Genomic DNA, 23914 nt, shown 5'->3' with positions numbered 1-23914 from the left:
GCTCTCCGATTTCCCCCAGTGTCCCAGATTGTGTCTCTTTTCTTCGTATGCTTTCAGTCACTCTACTTTCTGTTCAACTGCTTATGTGCTGGTTTTGAAAGGCACATAGAACTGAAGGTGGGAGTAGGAGAGAGCATCACTCTCCCTACTTTATATAGTGTTTCATGCACTCCAGTCTCCAAGTGGCAAGAGACTCCAGCGGTTCCTGCCCTTACCCAAGGTTTAGTTACCTTGGAATGAAGGTCAATGGAGACTGTAGTGTCTTTAGGGTATATGGTTTATTTACACATGTATACAACCTGAGCATAGGATGGAAGGGCTCTCAGCATTCTCCACAGATCTTGCTTCCCTATTAGGTTTCTAGGGAAGTCCCTCCAAAGCCATAGCTTTGGTATTCTGCCTACAGAAAAAGTCAAGCCTCTGTGTCTCCAGCATCCAAGGCAGCTAAAAAACTCACACATGTGCAGCCCCACTTGGCCTTTTGTTCTTTGTCCTATGATGACATGGCATCCAGCCAGGTGAGGTTGGAAAAAAATCACCCATTTGTCTCTATGGCAACAGGGGTCACACTTTAAAATGCTGATGATGGTATTTAGCTGAGTGGGCTAAAGCCATTAGCTTAATAAAGAAGCTGGTCTGACTGGTTCTGCTAGATTCTAAACCTCTCAGATGCAGAATTACAGGCCTGGAAGTGGCCTATGAATAGAATGACACCCCCCCCCAATTCTGTAGCAATACTTTTCAAGGGAGAAAAGTAACCACCCCATCACCTCCATGAAGAAGGGGGCAGTGAGCAGATGAAGGCTCAGAGTCTTCACAGGTGCCAAAGGAAGTTGTCAAGGGAATCATTGATGCTGTCATGTCTGACAATGCTAATGTTCAGCTGGTGTGGGATTTAATCTAATCACACTTACCCTTTTACAGGCAAACTTCCATTGCATTTTTAAAATGAAACATGCTTGCAAGCAACCACCCAGTTTAAGTCTGGCCTGAAGTTATGTTAGCAGATTCTGTTATCAGCAGCTGTCTCCACACAAGGGCAGTACTGGTGGCATTCCAGTGCATTTAAAAAAGAAAGGACAAACTATGGATATAATGCCTTAATCTTTATGAACCTCAGTTCTTGGCTCCCATTGGCTTATTATGGGATAATGGTCATCTATTAAACGTGAGACAGAGGAATCAAGGCAGTCTGTTTCAACATCTGTCTTATGCCCATTAAAGCTATTTTGATTAATTAAAGCATTTCAGTACTAATGGAAGCTATAAATACCATACATTTAAAGAAAATCAAAGAAAAGGATTGCATATGGATAGTTTGTTATACTGCTGAACAAGCTGTAGAACTTTATCTAACTTTTGACACCATGTTAGGGAGAAAATAAGACCAGAGGAGCAGGGCATAGAGTAGTGGATCCTTGCCACATTCCCAGTTCTGCTGGCCAGGGCAGAGAGTTATTATTATTTATTTACAGCATTTATACCTTGCCCTTTAGCCAAAAAGCTCTCAGAGTGGCTTACAAAAACCAGTTTTAAGGTGGTCTATTCCTTCAGTCTCACAGTTTAAAAAAATATGACACATGAAGAAAAAGAAATGGGAAGGTGGAGGGGAAAGCAGACTCAGTCATAGCCAGTGTTGGTGGCAGCTCTGACTGTCTTGCTCTTGATGAAGAGCAGATCCATCCCTGAAGCACCAAATCAGATCCAGGAGCACAGTTGGATGACAATGTCCAGCCCTGGAGGGCAGGCAGCTGCTGCCCCACAGTTCTTCCCTCAGCCGATTTGATGGCAGGAAGAATAATCAAAGGACTGGGCTTGATGGAATTACCTTCTTCGTCAATGTCAGTGGTAGTGGAGGAAGGGCAGGTAATTCTCTTTTGCTGTCATCTCTCAGGCAGAAAGTGGGCCACCTTTGGATCCAGAAGCACAATCACCCATTCACCCTTTCTTAGAACCTTGCAGCAGCAGATTGCCCCTGCTTTATACTAACCCCTGCCAGCAGTGTGGATTAAAGGTTAGGATCTCTCTCATACAGCCAACATGGCATTAGCCATGTAGCTTGTAACATGCCTATGAGCTGGCATAGCACCAGCAATTTGATGTGGTTTCCAGGAGAAGGGTTGTGTCAGTGTAGTAAGGTGTGCTGTTTGTATCAGAATGCAAAGAATTAATGAAAATATCCATTTTAAATGTTAATTGTTTTATATTGTTTTATAAATGATGCTATTACAGAATGTGCATTTGTAATGCAAGTTTGAAAATACCTCTGGCATAACAAATCTCATGAAACAGCTCTTTAATATATTTTCACAATTTGCAGAAAAATATTGATGCCCCTTTTAATTCCATTGAAGACTGTGGAGTTGATGCTAAGTTTGTGAATGCTGTTTATGATGCCTTACTAAGTTCAGTAAGTAAAATGATAGTGTATTTTTCCACATTTTGTACATTGAATATACAGTTGTGTTCATGTACAAATTGTAGTTTTTATAATATACGACAAACTTTTCAAATATAATCCGTGTTTTCCATACCCTGAATAAAAAATGCTTATGTTAGTCTAAATGTGTAGCATAAACAATGGAGCAGCAGTATACACCTCTTTCTTGTCCTTGTGTCCCAGCCTCTGTGCTTTTACCTTAAATCAAACATAGTTGATGGGCATAGGGTACTATCTTCATTCATCAATAATGTGCCAACCATTCACCACCAGATAGCAGAAGGGGTAAAAGCTGCCTGTTGTTGCCAGTCATGTGATAGCAAATACATGGGAGACCAGAAACTACAATCAGAGCTATATTACCCAATGGTACGGTAGACAAACATGCCTCTGATAATCCCTGTTGGAAAGAGATATAAAGACATGGAAACAAAAGAGATAGTTTGATGGGGTTCATATAAGAAAAATAGGAATTATCAACTTAGAAGAGAGACTACCAACAGGAGATTTAAGCAATAAATTGATAAATGGCTTGAAAATACTGAGATTTTTCCCCCCCTGAATTTTAAAATAATGACTTGCGTTTTATTGTAAGAATGGAAACTAATTTTGACAAGAGCATTGTCTTATCATCATCCAACCACAGGACTATAATGATATCTGTAGAATTTGCTTCTGTGATAAAATGCTGGTTGTGGTTTTTCTCTCTCTTTCTTCATTTGTTCTAGCCTCAAGATATCCAGAAGTGTGTCCTTAAGGGAATAATTAATGGTTTATTACAGGAATGGAAGGGGTAATTATAACTTCTATATACGTTTAAATTGTGCAAGTCATTTAGAGTTTCTGCTGAGATGGAATTTTGGAAAATTAGTAACTTGTAGCCCAAACATCAAAGTCCTAGGTTGAGCATCTTCATTTAGGTTTTGTCAACAAGAACTCTTTTGCCAGATGCGTACAATATATAAGAGGGCAGAAATAGGTTTGTAAATTGTAGGACTGAAAAGGCATAACATGCTGCCATAAGAATATACTGTCATATTTCTTTGTACTATCAATATGTATATAATAGAAGAATGAAGTGACCCATTTAAAACAAGAGTCCATAGTTTTTCATATCATTTTTATAGTGCTATGCTAGATTCCAGGATACTGTTACTGACCTCAATATTCTTTGGATTCTCCATCCAAACAATCATACATACAATTATTTTTTAAAATGCCTAAATAAACTAGGTGAAGCTTAAAAATAAAAACTTGGACATAAAGAACAACAAAACAAGCCCCTCAAATGAAGATTCCAATGAGAAATTAAACTATATCAGGAAATTTTGCTCTGTTCTGTGTGGACTTAATTGAGATTGAGGATATCCTTCCATTAGAGAATGGTGTATTATCACAATTTAAATATTAAAAACAGAGGAAGAGCTCTGCTAGATCAGACCAAAGGTCCATCTTGTACAGCATCCAGCTTCCTAAAGGAACCAGTCATATATTTTACATGCCTAATGACTCAATGGGAATGAAATTAGCTCTATACTAGTCCAGGGGCTGTTGGTGTGCTTGGCCTCAGACAGATGCCTCAAATGCCCCCAGGACTCAACAAAGCAGAAACAGATACCAGTGTCAACTCACAGCCATTAGAAAGTGTGTTATACTTGGCATCATTATTAAATCCTTCAGCCCCTTAAGGCACATCTTCTCGGGTTTGCCCCCTTGTTTCCCACAACATAGATTCTCATTTGCCATTTTGCCACCCATTCACACTGTATGGAGAGATCCTTTGGGGGCTCTTCTTTAATTTGGTGTGATCTTCAGACTGCACACCATAACTCAAGAAAGTTAACAAATGTTAAATGGTACCACTCTCAATACATACCCCACCTTGACGATTCTGGGTGAGATTCAATTAAGTTGTTGCACAAGCAAAATGAGGTCCACTTAGGCAAAGGGACATTCCTCCCTCTCCTTCCTCCCCACATCCCCTCCTTGCACCCCCTAAATCTGCTCTGAAGTGTTGGGGGAAACCTCAGAAGATGTTTAGGATGAGCAGACATGGGGGAAATCCCATTGCACAAGCAGACTTGTTCTGCTTGCACATATCCCACTTAACCTTATGTTGAATTGCATCCTCTATTTCTTTTTGAGAACTGCTGTTTATTACTACCCTCTGCTTCTTCTTTTGATGTTAATGTTTGTCAGTAAGCCCTGACACTCTGTTTGATTTGGTTCTTTAGACACTGTCCTTGAAAACAATCTTTCACATATCTGGCCTACATTTTTTGCTGTGAAGAAAGATTCAAAGAATTCATTGGGCATTAGATTTATTCCTGTTCTCTCATGGCCTTTTGAGCTACAGTTTCCAAACTGATTATAAACGGTACTATTTTCAAGCAAGCATGAATAGTAACTGAAAGCTCACAGAAATGGGTACAAAATATTTTCCTTAAGCAAGAAATCTCCATTTGCATTTTTTGCACAGAACTTTTAAGTTATGAATCTGCACACTTGTAGATAGGTTTGTTCCAAATATAGGTCATAATGGAGAGAACCACACAACTATCTTCGGGACTTGTGTTTCTCAAACAGCAACCTGTTATGCTTTATGTTAGCATATAATTAAATGCAAGCAATGCTGCATCTTCTAAAGAGTTCTTCATATGTAACTAATTGGAACAATTTTTTCCTTAATTTTGCTGATATAGTAAAACTTTAACAGTTTAGAAGTCATATTCTAGAAGTTGTAGGCTACTCTATATACTTAAATGTGGAAAGACTACATAGTTTTTGTGTATGTGCTTGCATGTATACATCCTGACAGGTGAAAAAGGAGTTGGAATTGCATGTTAAATAAATTTATGGTATGCACACATGCTGAAATGGTATGTTTCATTCTAGGACCGTTTATTTGCTTTCAGGCCACGTACAAAAGATGATCTTAGAGCATATTTTGTACTAATACAGGTAGGAAAAGAACCCTTTATTTATTACCAGAGAATAAGTGCACCACTGAAGCCCTTCTGTTGACGTTCATTTTGTTCTATGCTATTTTGACTTACCCCTAATTGTTCCTGTGTGGCTCTTTGTATGTTTGCAGTGCTCACGCACAAAGCGTAGCACAACAACAGTAAGGAACAAGAGACCCAAGGAAACACAAACCAAGTTAATTTTGCTATTTGAAAAGGCATATTGGCACATCTGCTTGTAATGGTATTTGTAAGTGGGTAGGCATAGAATTTTATTGCTTGAATTAGCACATTGGTGTCCTAGTAAATGAAATTTATTTACAAGTAACCATTTCTTCCTATCTACATAAAAATGTTAGGCAGTTATTACATAGTCATTAGAGGATTTGTAGTGCCTCATCACAATCCTGGATTTGCAGGAAGTCAGAGTGCAGCCCTCATTTTAAGCAGATTTTATATGTGTATATTGTTTGAACTCTATCAATGTTTAATTGTATTTTAATGGTTGATTTTTCTATGTTTTTAACAGTTATTGTTTTATCTGTAAGTTGCCTTGAGTCCCATCAGAGGAAAAGGCAGGGTATAAATAAATATATAACAACAATAATTGGAGGATTTGAAGTGCTTTACCACAAGCCTGGATTTGCATGGGGTAGGGGAGTAAAAGAGAAAGCAGGTTGCATAACACCAGTCACCATGGCATGGGAGTGGGAAGGGAGGGATACTGACAAGGGAAAACAGCAGCAGAACTTCCTGTAAAGCAGGGGTGGTGGGAACAAAGAGAAAAATAAAAGTTTTAAACAGCAGCAGAGGTTGAGTAAAACATGGATGGAGACAAACTTAGAGAAGAAATGTGACAATTTTAACAATAGCAGATGTTTGAGAAGCGTGAGCAGGGGTAACATGGGGGGAAATGGCTGTTGAAAGCAGTGTTTGAGTACAGTGAGAAGGAAGTTGGGAAAGTCTTGATCTGTTATCTTTCTGATGTTAGTTTCTGTGTTGTGCCCATCTCTGCTGTTTGTTAAAGCTGGTTTGTTTTTTCTCCCCATTCCTGCTTTACTCAAGCTTCAGCCATTGTTTAAAATCACAATTTTCATCTCGATTTTCTTCCACCCCAGCTTTACTCAAACTTCTGCTGTTGAATGAGTTCAGCAAGGAGGGTGAAACACTGAAAGAGGGGGAAATGGCATGTTTTAAACGACTCCTTCTTCCATTCCTCAGCTGCCTCAAAAGGAAAGAGGACGTGGCATAAAAATGGGGTTGGTATGTGTACAGGTGGAGAGAAGGAGATAGGAAAAAGGGGGGTAAATGTGATAATGGGGTATGTGTGCAAAGCAGGCTGCACAATAGGAAAGAGGAAAAGGTATGAAAATGGGTGAGATGTGTGCAAGGTAGAGTTGAGAAGAGTGAGGAGGAGGGTGGAGGAAAAGGGAAAGCGAAGAGCTGAGTGTCATGAGGGTGCTGATGGCATCTTGACCTCAAACTTCTAATGAACGCTCCCAACAGCTTCATGTCAATTAAATTTGTGTTGATTAAACGGCATTAGGGATAGAATAGTGCCCTGTGGCACATCATAGCATAACTTCCAGGGAGCTGAAAAGCACTCTCCCAGTGCTACTGTATGGACTCAGTCTCATTTGTAGGCCCCAAAACGCTGTAATACAGTGATCCCAATTCCCATATTGCACTCCCCTTATCCCTCTCTGTAATTGTCATCCATCAGAGTAATCAAGGCCAGCACAGTGCCATTACCAGCTCAGAACCAAGACTGGAACAGGTCTAAAAAAATCCATATTATCCAAGAATGGTTGCAGCTGCCCCATCATAATTGTTTCTGTCACTTTCCCCATGAAAGAGGTTTTTATGATTGGTCAATAGTCCTTCCTGGCCAAGGGTTCCAGGACTGGTTTCTTTAGGAGAGGCCCCACCACTGCCTCTTTCAAGGCAGCAACAAGCACCCACGCACACAATGAAACATTAGCCACACTCTGGACGCATTCAGTCAAACCAGCATGCTAGCTGCATAACTATGCTTTGATATATTTTATTTTATGGTGGTATAAAAATACTTTTATGAATAAATAAAGAAATAGAAGCAATCATTTCTTACTATGGTGATTTTTGTAATAGTATAAAAATAAATTACAACCAAAATACTAACAAAGTGTTTTTAATCTTTTACAGAATCCTCTATTTAGTACCACGTCAACATTTGTTATTTATGCTCACTTGCTAAGACAGATTGCTGCCTTAACAGAAGGCGATCATCACTTCCTAATTCACTGGTTTAAAAAGTAAATCATTCTCTATTGTTTACAATTGGAAAGTGTGTGCTTCCATTGCTAATGGGATTTTATTGTAATATGTTAGTTCTGATTAGGTCAGCTCTTTAATTTTTTTTTAAAAAAACCTTTAAAACCTACTGGCAGTCAATGGAACATGGTTCAGTATTTGTAGCAACTATAAAATACACAAATTATACTATATTTTTCTATGCCTAATCTACTCCAGAGTTCCATCTGATACCTACTAACAGACTAGAACTGGCCCGCAGAAAAAGTTAACAGTTCTGCTAACTATTCTCCATACCACTTTAGTACAGTTCAATAGAAATTTGTCAGCTATTAAATACTTTTCATTAAAAGCTATGAGTTCCACTAACATTCTATAGTTTGCTTTCTATCATAAAAATGACTTCAGCATATTTCTTATAGGATATCACAGAAGAGATTCAAGCAAGTGCTAGACAGGCTGCTACAGTTTATTTCTCTACGACTCTTTCCTGCAAAGCCTGAAGAATTGCCTCCTCTGGAAAAGTGTTCTTGGTGGATTCCATCAGCAGCCAAAGTGTTGTCTTTATTTAGTAGGTTTCCACAGATTCAATTAGTTTGTGTTCCTTCTTCTAATACGATGCTTTTCTTATATCATGTGTCGTGTTTTTTCCAACCAGGCAGTAAAACTAGTGATGTACAGTCAATTGCCTGTCCATTAGGAAAAATCTATGTTTTACATGAATGTGTCTTTGGCCTTTCTCGCAAGAGTGGCCCAGTCATCTGTGGCAGTACTCCCTTGTGCCAGCAGCAGCAGCAGCAGCTCTGGCATCCCTGAACCCATTAATCACACACCCCTTTTAAGTTGGATAGAAACTTTTCCATTGGAACTGTCTTTTCATGTTCCGCACAGAAAGTGCACTTGTTCTTAACGTTCTATTGCTAACACCTTCCATCTGAACATCAATTGGGAACTTTACATGATTATGGTAGCAGGTCAGCAAGGGGTCGGAAAATTTACAGACTGCCAATGCTTAGCCAATTGTATAGAATACATCTGAAATAAAAAATGAATGTCAGCATAAGTAAATCACTTCTATTACTGCAGTGATTTAATTTTCTGGTTGTTGTTTAAGAATATAGAACTGAAAACTGCATTAATTTTTGTGTAGCCATCTTGTTCTACAAATAAGTTTTTAAATCTAATGCACAGATATTAAAACTTCAGGGGAAAAAGAGCTAAACGAATGGCACCCAGTTACTTATTTTTTTCCAGCAGTCATGATTTTACTTCCATAGGTGAAGATTTTTTCAGGGATTGACTGGCCGTTTACTGTATATTTTACTTATTTTTGTTGTTTTTTATAAAAAGTCTAACTTCATTTCTCTAAAGAAAGCTGGTTGTCATTTCTGAAAACTCATATTTAAATATATCTTTATAGATACTTCAAATAGTCTAGCTAATCCTTCTATTGTTCCATATATGGATTTTTATAATTCTACACTGGATCATATTGATCTCATGGAAGAATATCATAATTGGCAATGTTATGGAAATTCTCAAAGGTAAGAATTTTTAAAGAGTTTAGTACCATGGTCAAAAGGCTACTAAATGTCATGGGTTGCGTGTTATCAACCACTGACTGTATTTTTGTTGCAATATTTTCAGGGTTTCCATTTTTACTAAAATGAACCATTCTGTCCATTTTAGAGTGGCTGGAGAAACCCAGCCAGATGGGGTATAAAAATATATCATCATCATCATCATCATCATCATCCTCATCCTCATCCTCATCTATAGTGGTCATCCTATCACTTTTAATTAAAGATATTTTAAAAACAATGGTTTTTCAAAAACTATTGTCTTCCAATAATTTATAGGTAATGTTAGGTTATCAAACTCGTGTACATTAGACAAAAACTTTTCATTTTTCCCTGATTTTAATGTGCAGTTCTTCACCCATTTATGACTAAGATGTTTTATGAGTAGCTAGTATTGTACTTTTCAGAGATACTTTTCAGCAATGTGTATGCCCATTCACAGCAGCTTTTCAGAAGACCTCAGGCAGTTCTGTTCTTCATCATTGTTCATCTTAATGTGGACTGCTTTGAAGCATTAAGATCAATGTGCAACAGATTGCAAACACTGAATTCTTATTAGGGCAATGAAGTCCTATATTTTGCATGCTGAGGCTGACAATACTTCATTTCAGTGGCTGGGCTAATGCAACCAGCATGTTGCATTTCTATTCCATGGCTAATATTATTTGTTGCTCCTGTATATCATACATATTGCTTTCATGTTGTTAATAAATGTTTTTCTTTTTTAATTCAAAATATCAGTTATGCTCTGTTAATCTGCTTATGCTTCCTTTTGCCTTCTTCAACAAACTGTCCACACAAACAAAAGTGTGCTCATAGCTAATAGTTTGGGAAATCATAGCTTTACTAGTTTTTGGAGAAACAGCTGTATGGTACATTGTCCGACTTATGGTTTTCCAATTCCATGTTTCACGAATAACAGGAATATAGGGGTAGGGTTGCAGTTTGAATCAATGTTGTGGCCACGACCTGGGTGGATGGGTTTTCAGTTTTTCTGGGATGGCAGGAGGTAAGATTCAGATTGACAACTTTCTGCCACAAGAGAGGATTCCTCAAAAAGCTGGTCTTGTTCCCTCCCCCCAAAAGACAGCAGGACTTAATCTAAGATACAGCTCAGCACTTTAAAGCAGGGCTGGAGAACCTGTGGCCTCCATATTTTGACATGGTGGTCTTGATATGGGTGCTTGTTAGGCAGTCCCTTATTGCCTTGCTTTAAGACTTTTGTTTGTTGTATTTGGCTACTCTAATTCATAGTGTTTAATATAATCACTTTGAAAGTAATATAATTAATGCTTCTCTGTCTCTTTCAGGTTTTCCTTCTGTCAATATCCATTTATTATTTCTATAGCAGCAAAGAAGGTTATTATTCAAAAAGATTCTGAACAACAGATGATAAATATTGCACGGGTAAGTATATTTTTTTATTAAAATATATAATGTATTAAAACAGGTTCATAAATATGCCCACAAATATTACTAGGCTACCAAAAAATTCAGTAGTCCCCTGGGTGCTGATAGAGGAGAGAGTCAGAGCTCCATCTCCCGGAGTCAAGCTGCTGCATTTTTATTCTAAACATGGAGAAGGCTTCCACCCTCTGACAAGCAACTTTGTTTCTATGCTGGGTGCAGAGGCGGGTCAGAGTTTTCCCTCCCTTCTCCACGGGGTGCCAACTTGAATAAAATATGGGGAGGGCCAGGTAAGCACCGCCCCACATAATCAATCACATGACATGGCATACGTACACCATTTGAATGGCAATTCCCATCAACTTCGGGGGAGCCCAGGCCCCTCAAATATTTTAGGGGGGCACAAAGGAACCTCAGCCCTAGGAGTTGGCTCCTATGCTTCTCCACCAGCCCACTCACTCACCTACATAGAATTCCATGCACTTGTTTATGGCTACGAGGCTAATGCTTTAATTCAAAGCTGTATTAAAATCAGTATAAGGAATATTCTATATTATTGGGCAGTGACTATGAGAAAAATTAGAATTTGCAGGATTGCCCGATCTAAAATTGGCAGTGGAAAACACTGTTCTATTATTCTAAGTATTGCATAATTTATTCTGCAATATTTTGTATAAACCACAGTGTTTCAGAAAGGAGTTTCATTAGTTCAGAGTCCTACATAAGATATAGATGATAATATGCTGTAGTTAATTCTTTTGTTTTATGTCTTGGATTCTAAACAGCAAAGCCTTGTGGACAAAGTCTCGCGGAGGCAGAGGCCTGACATGAACATGTTGTTTCTAAATGTGAAAGTGAGGAGAATGCACCTAGTTAGCGATTCACTAGATGAGGTAAACAGAATTATTTCTATATTGATTCTTGAAAGATGCCTCTAAGCTGCACATGCATATAATCTACCTAAAGGTACTTGTCTGGTTTCATAACCTGGTGTGTAATCCAGTATAAAATCATTTTCCCATTTCAGTGGTAAAGGGAAACTCTGGTTTCAGCAAATCTTCAGTTCTGGCATTCACGTGAAGGTTGTAGGGGAGGGGCGGGAAGGGGAGGGGAAAGTGCATGGTCTTTTCAACCAGTATATTGACGTTTACTCTGCCAAATGATCTTATGCTGCTTTTATAGATCACACATTGTTACTGCTTTTAAGTTGTATTACAAAAATTGTTTTTTATATTTTGTTTCTGTTTACGGGCAGAGTAGAAGTAGTTTAAATAAATAACTAAATCATAAACTATGTTTGCAGTTTTGCAAAACATTGGCAAGAGCTTCTTTTTAATTCAGTGCATAGGGCCTGACTCAGAAATGATGACCGTACTGTGCAATCAACTGTGACAAATGTTTTAATACACTATCACTGCAGCCAGGCAGTGGCAAAAAAATCTTCTGTATACCAACCACTTACAGTGGTACCCCAGGTTACATACGCTTCAGGTTACATACACTTCAGGTTACAGACTCCGCTAACCCAGAAATAGTACCTCGGGTTAAGAACTTTGCTTCAGGATGAGAACAGAAATTGTACTCCGGTCGTGCAGCAGCAGCAGGAGGCCCCATTAGCTAAAGTGGTGCTTCAGGTTAAAAACAGTTTCAGGTTAAGAACGGACCTCCAGAACAAATTAAGTACGTAACCAGAGATACCACTGTATTTCCATTTGGAGATTATATAGTGAACAAGAGAAACAACAAGAGAAACAATATGAAACAATATGAAAATGTACACATTCTATTCCTGCCTTCACTCTCTTACACTTCTAAGGACAAACTATCACAATGCTGTTCCCATGGCATTCAGATATTATCAAAGGATTCAGCATAGAAAGAAAATGCAGTTCCACATTCATGGACTATTGATTCCTCAAAGACTAATAAGATGTGTTTATGATGTCTGAGTTAAATAATAAACTGATTTCACATGTTAAATAAAAGGTATAACATTAAAATGTTTTTTATGTTTCTTTTTACTAATTTATATATGTGTGCTTTTAAACAGCTGACAAGGAAAAGAGCAGATTTGAAAAAGAAATTGAAAGTTACATTTGTAGGAGAAGCTGGTCTTGACATGGGTGGCCTAACAAAAGAATGGTTTCTTCTTCTAATTCGACAAATTTTTCATCCAGACTATGGTGAGTGTTTAAACTGAAGCTCTTCTATCACTTCCAGTCAGACAAGAATTAAGAATTGCAAAGCGGAGAGGATTTTTATTTAAATTAACTCCTCAACTTTGTGCCAAGAATTCATTGGTACTAACTTACTCATCTGGGACCTGATAGATCTATGCTTCCAGTATGAACCAGCCTGCATACTTAAGCCCTGTTTCATATTTCTCTACTGTGGAAAATGTGGAGGATGAAAATGCAGGAAAAACTGTTTTCAGTGGTTGTAATGAAGCTATGGTATTCTGCAAGTACCGTATTTTTCCCTCTATAACACGCAGATTTTTTCTCCTAAAAAGGAAGGGGAAATGTCTGTGCGTGTTATTGAGCGAATGTGTGGTCCCTGGAGCCAAATGGCAAAAAAAATCAGGCAAAAATCAAATCGCGCGTCTCGGAGAAGGGAAACCTGAAAAGAGGAAGTGGCTGCTTTCCTGCATTCTGCCTCAGGGAACAAAGAGCAGGGAAAGCCCCTCCCCTCCAGGCAAGCAGAGGGGAAAGCAGAGTGTCGTCTCTGTGCTCCGGTGCTGCTGAAAACATGCAGGAGAGAGAGAGAGAGAGAGAGAGAGAGAGAGAGAGAGAGAGAGAGAGAGAGCGCTAGCTGGCTTGGGTGGGTAGGTGAGGGAAAACTTTTGCCTTCCTTTCCTCCCTCCCGTTATACCCCTCTCCTGCATTCTTAGCCAGCTGCTTCTCTGCACACCCCTCTCGTGCTCCTTGTCCATTCTGTATTTTTCCTTCCTTCCCCACTTAAAATGTGGTTAAAAAGCATGGATCCTCAGGATCTTTGCATTGGGTCACCCCAAATTCACCATCAGATCACATAGCATGTCCATGGCTACAGCCTGCCCCCCCCCAATCACGCACCCACTGTTGCCTGGGGCTGCAATGGTGCAAAAACGTGGTTACAAAACATGGATCCTCAGGATCTTTGCATTGGGTCACCCCAAATTCACCATCAGAGCACATAGCATGTCCATGGCTACAGCCTGCCCCCCCCCCAAATCACACACCCACTGTTGCCTGGGGCTGCAATGGTGCAAAAACGTGGTTACAAAGCATGGATCCACAGGGATTCTCAGGATTTTTGCATTGGGTCACCCCAAATTCACCATCAGATCACATGTCTGTGGCCACAGCATGAAGCACAAAAATGATACATCCACTGTTTCATTCAGAATGTTTTTTCCCTTGTTTTCCTCCTCTAAAAACGATGTGCGTGTTATGGTCAGGTGCGTGTTATCGAGCGAAAAATACGGTAGGTTCGCTTTCTCTCTATTAGTATTCCGATTATGAGTAAGAATGGTTTATTACAGAGGGAGTTGGAATCTATTGAATTATTGAGGGGTGGGTTTTTTTGAAAAAAATGTTATTTTTTGTCATTCAGTTTATATTAATAATGTATAAACCTGTATAGCTTTTTTTTGTTTTATTGGATATTATTGATATTGTTGTTCTTTGTAATCATTTTGTAACTCATTTATGGACCTGTCTGGGTCAAAAAAGAGCTCTGATAGAAATTAAATTAGTATGTTGCTGATAGCTTCATGGTTTGTTAGATTTATAGCACTCTTTTTTCCATTTCAACTTCCAGCTTAAATTTTCATAATGATGAAAAGTAATTATATGAAAGGGAAAGACAATATCTGAAATGGGCAGAGAAATTTGTTTTAAGGAATTTGCTTTCTAACGTCCTGACAACACAGTCAATGCAAGCAAACATTTGAATAAATTTGGAAGCAGAATCCGGTTAAAGGTGCATACTTCTAAGTCTATTTGAAATCAACAGGGCTTCAAGAATTCTTGATCATGGCAAGATCACACTGTATTTGGGGCACAAGTGATAGAATTTTAATACAAAAAATATTTGTTCTATTCGACAGGCATGTTTACATATCACAAGGACTCTCACTGTCATTGGTTTAGCAGCTTGAACTGTGATAACTACTCTGAATTCCGATTGGTTGGTGCTGTATCCTTTCCTGTCCACTAGAAGGTGCTGTGTACACAGCAGATTAACCGTGTCACAAATATTTGAACTTTTAAATTAGTTGTTTTTCCTTTCATAGCAAATCATTAAAGTTTTCTTATATTGTTTATGTACAGTGGATGTTAACATATATTTTTGTGATTAAAGAACGAGAGAGAGAGAGAACAGCAGTTTGCTTCCAAAATGCTCAGCTAAACCAGTTGTTGCTTGCTTCAAATCAAATGGCAGATTGCAAGACTGAATTTATTAAATAGCCATACTTTCTGCAGGCTATACATTATATCTTATAATTTTGCATTCAGTTTTTACATGTCCTCTTTAAATGTTTCTGTTCACACACAACTCAAACTATACTGTGATACCTTATGACAAGAGTATGATTTTCAGCTTAACATCCAGCACCTAGCTAATGGGACTAGCTGTCTATAATAGTATCACACTGGATATTCGATTTCCACTATGCTGCTACAAAAAGCTACTTAGTCCTCCCATTGTACCAAGTGATCAGAATGCACCTGTAGGAATTGGTAGCGTTACTATTGATGACCTATGTCGGGTAATGCCGGTAGGTATAAAACAATGCTTTAAAAGAACACTTGCAAATAGTAATTCTTGTGTTATTATTTTCTTGGGTTTCCTAAGCTTCCAGCCACAGTCTATATTCTTTAACACTGATTTTGACTCTGCATTTTCAGACTGCATTTATATACTGGCAATACAGTTTATATTCTGCAAGCATAGACAAATTCCAGGTTGCTATTAGAAATTTCACACATTGAGGCCCATGTTACGATGCTAGGAAACATATACCAGTGGTGAGGGATGATATTTAAAACTACTGCTTGTGTCTTATAGTAGCTTTATGCTTGTCACAAATGGGCCATGTGACTTTTTAATCATAAGCTAAAGTTGCAATTTAGACTTCAGCCATGCTTGGAAGGTTTGCAGTTGAGAGCCAAATGACACCTTATTTGTGATATACTATTGTTGTTCACTGTGAGAACAAGATGCTGCACTAGATGGGCCATTGGCCTGATCCAGCATGCTTTTCTTAGGTTTTTAAGCTATTGTGTTTTAAAGTGGAAAGCAGCAATTCATACATATAGTATACAGTATGACCAGTATGCGTTCCCAGTTGATCTGTACTTTTTGTGTTGAGATTTAGGTGAAAAGGAGGACATCTACTATATTACAAATGTTACATTTTTTTCTGCTTGCAGGAACTGGCTCATGGACTAAATGAACTTCTTTCCTATGAAGGGAATGTTGAAGAAGACTTTTATTCAACCTTCCAGGTATAATAGAAAAGCAATTATTATAAAATAGAAAAGGTAGCCTATGTCCTATTTCTAACAATATAAAAATTATACTGAAAATTAGCTTTACAAAATAGTTCTGAAAATTAGTAACTTCATGTAAAATAGACATCTGACATGTAAAATACCAGCATGTGCTTTTACAGCGCTTGATCTTCATCATTCTTGCTTAATGGATAGCTGTATAGTGGGTTATATTCCTGCCCAGGAAACCCAATTAATTTATTGTTGCCCTCAGCAGCTTGGAATACATGGTCCTCCTGTCATCTGCATTCTGTTTATCTGCCTCTGTAACTCATGTGGTTACTGAAGCTCTTCCTTTCTCATTTTTCCCATTATGGCAGGGGACTGAGGTTTGGGATTGTGATAGCAGGTCAAAAGAAAGAAAGAAAATACATCCATTTTCCTTTTTTACAGTGGGTGTCCAAGTGAAGTGTAGTATTTACCCTCTAGTGCTCAGGACTATTCCCAAAAACAATGGGCGTTTTCCCCCAATCTTACTGATGAGCCATCCCAACCTTTCCTTAACTGGGATCCAGGTAGCGCTTTAATTGTGCAGTTATGTGTGTGCATTGAATGAAAGCCCCCTCTAGGACTGTTGTATACATACAACTGTTGTATGTATATATAGGGGTTTTTTATTTCATACTCACCCTGCCTTTCCTTCAAGGAGACAATGTACACAATACTCCCCTCCAAGCCTGCGTAGTAAGTTAGTCTGAGAGATACTAGTAGCCCCAAAACACCTGGTGAGCTTCATGACTGAGTGATTATTCAAACCAGGATCTCCTAAGTCCTAGACTGGCACACTAACCACTGTAGCACACTGATGCTGTTATTTCTGATCAGGTATTTCAAGAAGAATTTGGAGTCATAAAATGTTACAACCTAAAGCCTGATGGTGATAAAATCGCAGTTACAAATCAGAATAGAAAAGGTAATTTTATTTCATAATTAAACTTGCGAATATTAAGGTGATTTTCTTAAATTTAGCTGGTTTGTAGTAACTCTGCATATTTTTAGTGTGGTGCAGTTTAAGATACAGGGCAATAAATGTTAATGATTAATGTGTGGCAAAAGAAATGAAAACTCCTTTCTTTTCAGAGTATGTTCAACTTTATGTAGACTTCCTTCTCAACAAATCAATCTACAAACAGTTTGCAGCATTTTATTATGGATTTCATAGTGTCTGTGCTTCATATGCATTAATGGTAAGAATAAAAAGCAAAAAGTATTTGGAAAATGTACTAAACAAAAGTTTGAAGAATTTATTATATTCTCTAGAGATTGTGTAATATGTGCATGGAGTTTGCCCATGAATAATACTGTAGAAATGATAAACTTGAAGTGCCTTGTGCCACAAAATACTAAGTAGTGAAGATATATAATGCCTTATGCTATTGAGTAATTACTAGTTAATAGTTTCAAGACATCAAAGCATCTAATATATGAAGAGGTTTTGTGAGCTCATTGAGTTTCCACATTGTTTCTAAACCAGCAGACTTTCTCCCCCACACATCTAAATTCCAACTCACTATAGAAGTCAGCGTAGATTCTACAGAAACATTAAGCTCAGACATAGAAAACCCATGCTAAATGGGTGCAATAAGCACCTCAGAAATAGGGCAGGATATATATGCAATAAATAGAAGGATCATTGTTGAATGATCGGCAATGTGCAGGTGCTTTTCTTTTTTCTTGCTTTGTACAGGAAAGTAACAGTGGGTTTAGTGACACCTTAGTAATATACCTTAACTCACAAGCTGATCAATTTGTTCAGTCAATCTGGACATGATTTAAGTTCATAACAATAAATGGGACTAAATTAATTTAAATCCACTGCTTAACTATTTAACTAGTTTGTTTGATCTAGTTTTCAAATTCAATAATTTGGCAGCTGCTTCGTCCTGAGGAGGTTGAAATTCTAGTTTGTGGAAGTCCTGAACTGGATATGCATTCTCTTCAGAAGCACACGCAATATGACGGTTACCAGAAAACTGATCTTACTGTCCGGTAGACATATTTTCCCCCTTGATTCTTAATGCTAATTTCTACAAAATTCCAATAAAAACCAATTGTCAATGGGGACTGAAACTGGGTTTTACACCTACCGCAGGTATTTCTGGGAAGTAGTACTTGAATTTCCTCTTGAACTTCAAAAGAAGCTCCTGCATTTTGCTACAGGAAGTGACAGAGTACCTGTAGGAGGAATGGCCGACCTGAATTTCAAGATTTCAAAGAGTGAAGCATCCACAAATTGGTAACTTCTGTTTCCGTTTTCATTATTCTGACTTTAAATACATTGAGGGGCATTTGGGAGCAAACCTTCTCATTGGTGGCCCTGCACTTGTGGAACTGTGTTCCTGTTTTTATTCTGATTATAATGGCTGTACTGGGCGGGCCATTGTTTTAATGTCCTGGCAATTTTAATGTTATTTATTGTTTTAAATTGTGTATGCATTATTATTTGCTTTAGTTTATATATATTGGTTTACCATTTTGTGAGGAAATCATTCTGAAATGTGGAATATAAGTATCTTAAATAGATAACTTTGTTTCATTAATGTATCGTTTTGTTATGTTAGTTGCATAGCTTTTTTAAAACCAGAGTTCCTTTATAATAAACTTATTCCCCCTAGATTTAAAGCTGTAAGCAAATACAGTTGGTTTAACTCATGTAAGCCAAATAACCAGATAACCTTTTGAAGGTTGGCTTGCTGAAGTCTATATCCTAACACTGTTTATTTTAATAGGCCAGCTTTATAGGCCACAGTTTTCAGCTGACTTGTTCTGAAACTTAGCAGTTTATTTGAAACAGGATCCCATAATGCTAAGCTGAGATTCTACAAAAGTGACACTAAACTCTGCCGAAGTCCTCCCAGCTGTGTGGGAAGGGAAAGAAGAAGGAAATGTACAAGTCCAATTCTTTGCTCAGGCTCATTCATGCTTGTCCATAGAGCACTAAAACAGGGTTGGGGAGCCTCTGACCCACAGGCCAAGTTAGGGCTGCCAGGCCTCCCTTTTGGCCTGTGAGGCCATTTTGGCCAAGCCATTCCCACCTTCCCTACAAGTGAAAACAGGTACAAACTTGGTTCGGTCAAAAGGGGGTTTGCAGGTACCATCAATCAGCCTGATTGTGAGTGCCTGCAAAGCCCAAAGGGCTTCACGAGATAGCACTTTGAAAGGGGCTTCTAAAGACCCCTGTGGCCATGATGATTTCAAGTGACCTTTTTATTGCCATCAGGTGATTAAAAGGTGGGTGGCTCTCCCTGCCCATCAGTCTTGGCCCACAACAGGCAGGAATGATAATGATCTGGCCAAATCCAGTACCCCACCCCTGCACTAAACCTTGGCTTAGCATTACAGCCATTGGGAGAGTAGATGGATTGCATCAGAATGATGGCTTAGTACTGTGTTCCCACCTGTGGTCTAGGCTATTCCAGATTCCACACTCAGTGGCTATAAAGGTACAGTGGTCCCTTGGGTTACAGACGCTTCAGGTTACAGACTCCACTAACCCAGAAATAGTACCTCGGGTTAAGAACTTTACTTCAGGATGAGAACAGAAATCGCGTGGTGGCAGCAGCGGGAGGCCCCATTAGCTAAAGTGGTACCTCAGGTTAAGAACAGTTTCAGGTTAAGAACGGACCTCCAGAACGAATTAAGTTTTTCACTCGAGGTACCACTGTACTTTACCCTGTGCTGCTTCATCGATTGGAGCTGAATTAGGAGATTTCTTAAACCAGGGGTAACCAAAAAGTGCGCACACGGCCTGACAACTTCCCTAAGTCTGTCCAACTTTTTAACTCATTAAAAATAAGCAATTTCTTATCGTTTCTATCCCAAATTTGGCATAAACCATCCATACACTTACCTCTCCTACACTGTCAAGTTTCAAATAAGTGCATTGAACCATTTTCTAACTATAAGCCATATAAAATATACCTCTCACCCTAATTCTCATTATAATAGCAGAATGTGATTCAAGTGACACACCCTTAACATTGGGCTGCAGCTATAATTGTGTGGCCCAATTATATTGGCTTTCAGTTCCTCGTGTGTGGCAGTCCCTTTGACTAGAATAGCTGTTTCTTAATTTAAGTGCAGAGAGCTACTTTGTGTGAATTCCTTTCAGCAAAAACTAGTCCCTCTACTAAAAAGAATGGGATCTGACTCACTCCCAGCACCTACATACATATTTGCACACATGGAACAGTGGATTGTAGCAAAAGTTAAATTTAGTCAGTTGAGTTGTTTCTTACTAAAAATGTGTATGTTCTCTCACAATATTTTTAGGTTACCTGTTGCCCACACTTGCTTCAATCAGCTCTGCCTGCCTCCTTACAAGACCAAAAAAGAGCTGAAACAGAAGTTGACAATTGGAATTTCAAATGCAGAAGGCTTTGGTTTAGAATAAGAACACTTGAAAAGTATAGCCAATGTAGCACTCGCTTTCCTCTGACTGTGCCTTTAAAGCTTTTCATTTTGCTTTTAAGTCTGTAACAGTCTTACCTAGAACGGTGTAGAATTGTTTGTTTTTTAAAGAAAAAGTGCACTCTTTTCTGTATAGAAATATACTCTCTTGCTGGAAAACAATTTTGTACAGTATTCATGTTTATTTGTTTTTACAATACTCAATAGAGGAAAGATGTCAGGACTGTCAGATCTGAGGATGTATATATTTGCCTTCGTCTAAATGAAACTGTCTCTTACTGTCTTCACAAAGGGAGGTGACTTAAGAAAGTCAGCCTCTGACTCCTCAGGTTGTACAAGCTACAGGCAAAAGCTACAGACTACTTCACTGTTGGTTTAGCTTATGGATATTCCCCAGGGAAGTACAGCAAATAATATATATTTTAAAATACTTTTATATTGTAAGTCGCCTCAAGACTAATTTTAGTAGTAGGCATCTAAGAAATTTAATGGGGTGGGGTGGGGAATCTTGATTAATTAAACCTGATGAAAGGTGATCTCCAAACAGTACACACAATATAGCAGAGCTTATAGCTGCCATTGACCTGAGGCATGTGGTGAGGCAAATAACAGTTTTAAGGTAGAGCAAATATAATATTAATATATATTGTTAATATTTGGGCTTTCATTCTCAAGAAATGAACTATTTTAAAAGCATGTAAATAATTGCCTGTAGGCCAATATGATTTTGATAGTGCAATATAAAGCTAAAGATTTATTTTTACAAATTTTAGAGTTTCAGATGTTATATATTAAGCCTTTACAGATTAACAGAGCTGATTGTACAGGAATGTAAAAACTGCTGTTTTAAATTTATCTAGATTCTTGGACCAACTTTAAGTATTAAATCAGTTGCATGATTGTGATATTAAGCTAGACAGTTTGGCTGTTAGTGTACTTTTGTAATTGTAATTTTAAGAAAAGGAAATTTAATGTATAATAGTACATTTGAATTTATTTGATGGTAAACAAGTCACCTCTCAAAGCAATGAAAGGTGTAATTTTGATATTTTAAAATTATACATCTTTTCATTAGGAATTTCATACTGTCTTTTACACAAGGTTTAAAATAAATTGAGCAAATTTTTATACAGTTGTGAATGTTATAAAATTGTATCAGATAGTCTAGCTTTTATTTATCTCAATGCCACAAGAAATGGAGATGACAACTAGTCTAGATGTTGATAAAAACAGATTAGACAGACTTATCAATGACACATCTATCAATGGCTATGCTGTGAGAGATAAATGGATCCTCTGTTTCCATAGACACCATAGTGCTGATTACCAGCTGCTGCCAGATACTACTGGAAAAGAACTGTTGCCTTCATTTTTTGCAGGTATCTGGATAACAACTGTTGAAACCAGGATGCTGGACTTGATGGATATGTGGTTTGATCCAGCCATGTTTCTTCCATCCCTTCTAGGAGAGATTTAGACCAGATAACCCTCAGTGAGCATATGGGGCTTCTCTGCATTCAGAGTGCCTCATTTACATCCGTAGTAGGATGTGAGCCCTTCTACATTAATTATATAAAAAAACTGGAGCTCTCTAGAGTGTTTGGTCCATGGAAAACTGATTCATTAGTGCTACTTTAAAGTTAAAGGGTCCCCCCCCCCCAAGCCCATATCCAATAAATGAAGCACTAATATTCTGCATTCCAGAAGCATTTATCAACAACCATATAGGCTTCTAGGGACACAGTTAATATGACACTGGGGGAAGTTTTGAAAGGAACCAGCTCACAGGCCACATATCAGTTTTTTTTTACTGTGAGTATGTAGCGGAGGACATGGACTGCTGCCCTGCCTAGTAGACCAAAAGAGTCATACAGCTTCTGCTTGAGTTTCCTGGCTCCCTTCCAGTACCCACTTAAAAGCCAGTATATGTTGGTTTTAATTTGAGTCATTACCTCTCCTGATGAGAGTGAAGAGCTAAAAGATACAGTACAAGGGAATGGCAATGTCAGATACTTAAATGTTATAGCAGATCTCTATCCATTAAAAGTGCTGGTCTCGTGACAGTAACTGATGAACTCAATTTTACAGAATAGACTGAAGAGTCTTACCACAGAAAATTCTGGAGCAGTGCCTTGGACAAACAGATTAAAGGGAATAATATGGGGAACATAAATCAATCAGTAGCACATGAGTCTCTTAGTCTCAGGATCATGGGTCCGAGCCCCACAGTGGGCAAAATATTCCTGCATTGCAGGGTGTTGGACTAGTTGATGCTTGTAGTCCCTTTCCATTCTGTGATTCTAGAGACAACTCCGCCATTAGGAAAAGGGGGGTTTTGAGCGTCATGAAAGGGCAGCAAAGAGTTAAATCTATTATAAACTGTTGCTGCTATCAGCGAGGGTGAAGAGGGACTTTTGAGAGTGGAGATTCTGCCTCTGCTGCCAAAATAATGTGATTGGCCATGGATACAATGCATTGTCCAGTGAGATGGGAGGATTAGCTGCTCCAATTCAGACAGAAAGATCTCTTAGGCTAGCCTTGCTCATTTCAAGAATAAATGGAATTGCTGCCTTTCTGGCAATTCTCTACTCACTGACTAAACACCAACCCTTGAATCAGGAAGCAAGACCTATTCATAAACCCCTATGCTCTAGATACTCCTTCAAATAGAATCCAGTCAAATATTAATTTAATTCTAACTTATTATATTTGTATCCCATGCTTCCTCCAAGCAGCTGCACATTGTTCCTCTCAACTTCAGAACAAACTAGTGAAATAGGATGAGCAATTGTAATTAGCATTGCTGCTGAACACAGAACTTTGTTTATCCGATATGTCTAGTTAGCTGGAAGTTCAGAAATATTTCTTGAGGGTTCTTTCTTTAGGAAAGGCTGGATAGGAATGGGTTAAAGCACCTTAGAGTTAGGGGAAATGCACTCCCCAAAGGCACGAAGAAAAATCACTGTGATATCCAAAAGGTTTTCTTGAAACTGACCTTTGGACTAATTTTAATACAGGTTTGTCATTAGTTTGCTGCCCAGATTTAGAACTTGATTTGAAGGCTCTAAATCAATTTCTGGCTTCTCAAACCCTTCCTGAGCAGGTTAATTTCCCCAGATTTGCAAGCTGATACACTTGGACATCTATTTGCTCTCAGGTTCTAGTTCATTCCTCCTGAGACTCCACCAGGAAGCCAGTGGGTTCCTGAGTGGCATATTCATTCTCAGAAAGCTGCAATCAAGTCCAGAGCTACCCGCTAATGTTTTGACAGTTCTGTTGCCACTC

At 38.4% G+C, this 23914-nt stretch overlaps 1 protein-coding gene across 1 annotated transcript in view; it reads left to right on the top strand.

Annotated features, from left to right (window-relative positions):
- HECTD2 (HECT domain E3 ubiquitin protein ligase 2) overlaps positions 1 to 21779 on the top strand; it is a 35233-nt gene extending 13454 nt beyond the window's left edge. Inside the window, exons 5-21 of the mRNA XM_083614097.1 lie at positions 2321 to 2410; positions 3169 to 3233; positions 5356 to 5401; positions 7588 to 7697; positions 8118 to 8266; positions 9116 to 9239; positions 10586 to 10682; positions 11468 to 11575; positions 12733 to 12865; positions 14773 to 14861; positions 15286 to 15444; positions 16100 to 16174; positions 17045 to 17132; positions 17300 to 17406; positions 18093 to 18208; positions 18312 to 18455; positions 20492 to 21779. Coding sequence (XP_083470223.1) covers positions 2321 to 2410; positions 3169 to 3233; positions 5356 to 5401; positions 7588 to 7697; positions 8118 to 8266; positions 9116 to 9239; positions 10586 to 10682; positions 11468 to 11575; positions 12733 to 12865; positions 14773 to 14861; positions 15286 to 15444; positions 16100 to 16174; positions 17045 to 17132; positions 17300 to 17406; positions 18093 to 18208; positions 18312 to 18455; positions 20492 to 20612 — 1821 coding nt within the window. The 3' untranslated portion in view covers positions 20613 to 21779. The remainder of the gene's footprint in view (positions 1 to 2320; positions 2411 to 3168; positions 3234 to 5355; positions 5402 to 7587; positions 7698 to 8117; positions 8267 to 9115; positions 9240 to 10585; positions 10683 to 11467; positions 11576 to 12732; positions 12866 to 14772; positions 14862 to 15285; positions 15445 to 16099; positions 16175 to 17044; positions 17133 to 17299; positions 17407 to 18092; positions 18209 to 18311; positions 18456 to 20491) is intronic.
- Positions 21780 to 23914: the final 2135 nt, after the last annotated feature.

Source organism: Podarcis filfolensis, assembly GCF_964270895.1.
Source record: "Podarcis filfolensis genome assembly, chromosome: 5".
Classification (NCBI taxonomy): Eukaryota; Metazoa; Chordata; class Lepidosauria; order Squamata; family Lacertidae; genus Podarcis; species Podarcis filfolensis.
Note: the sequence above shows the minus strand (reverse complement) of the source record. Positions and strands in the feature narration are given on the sequence as shown.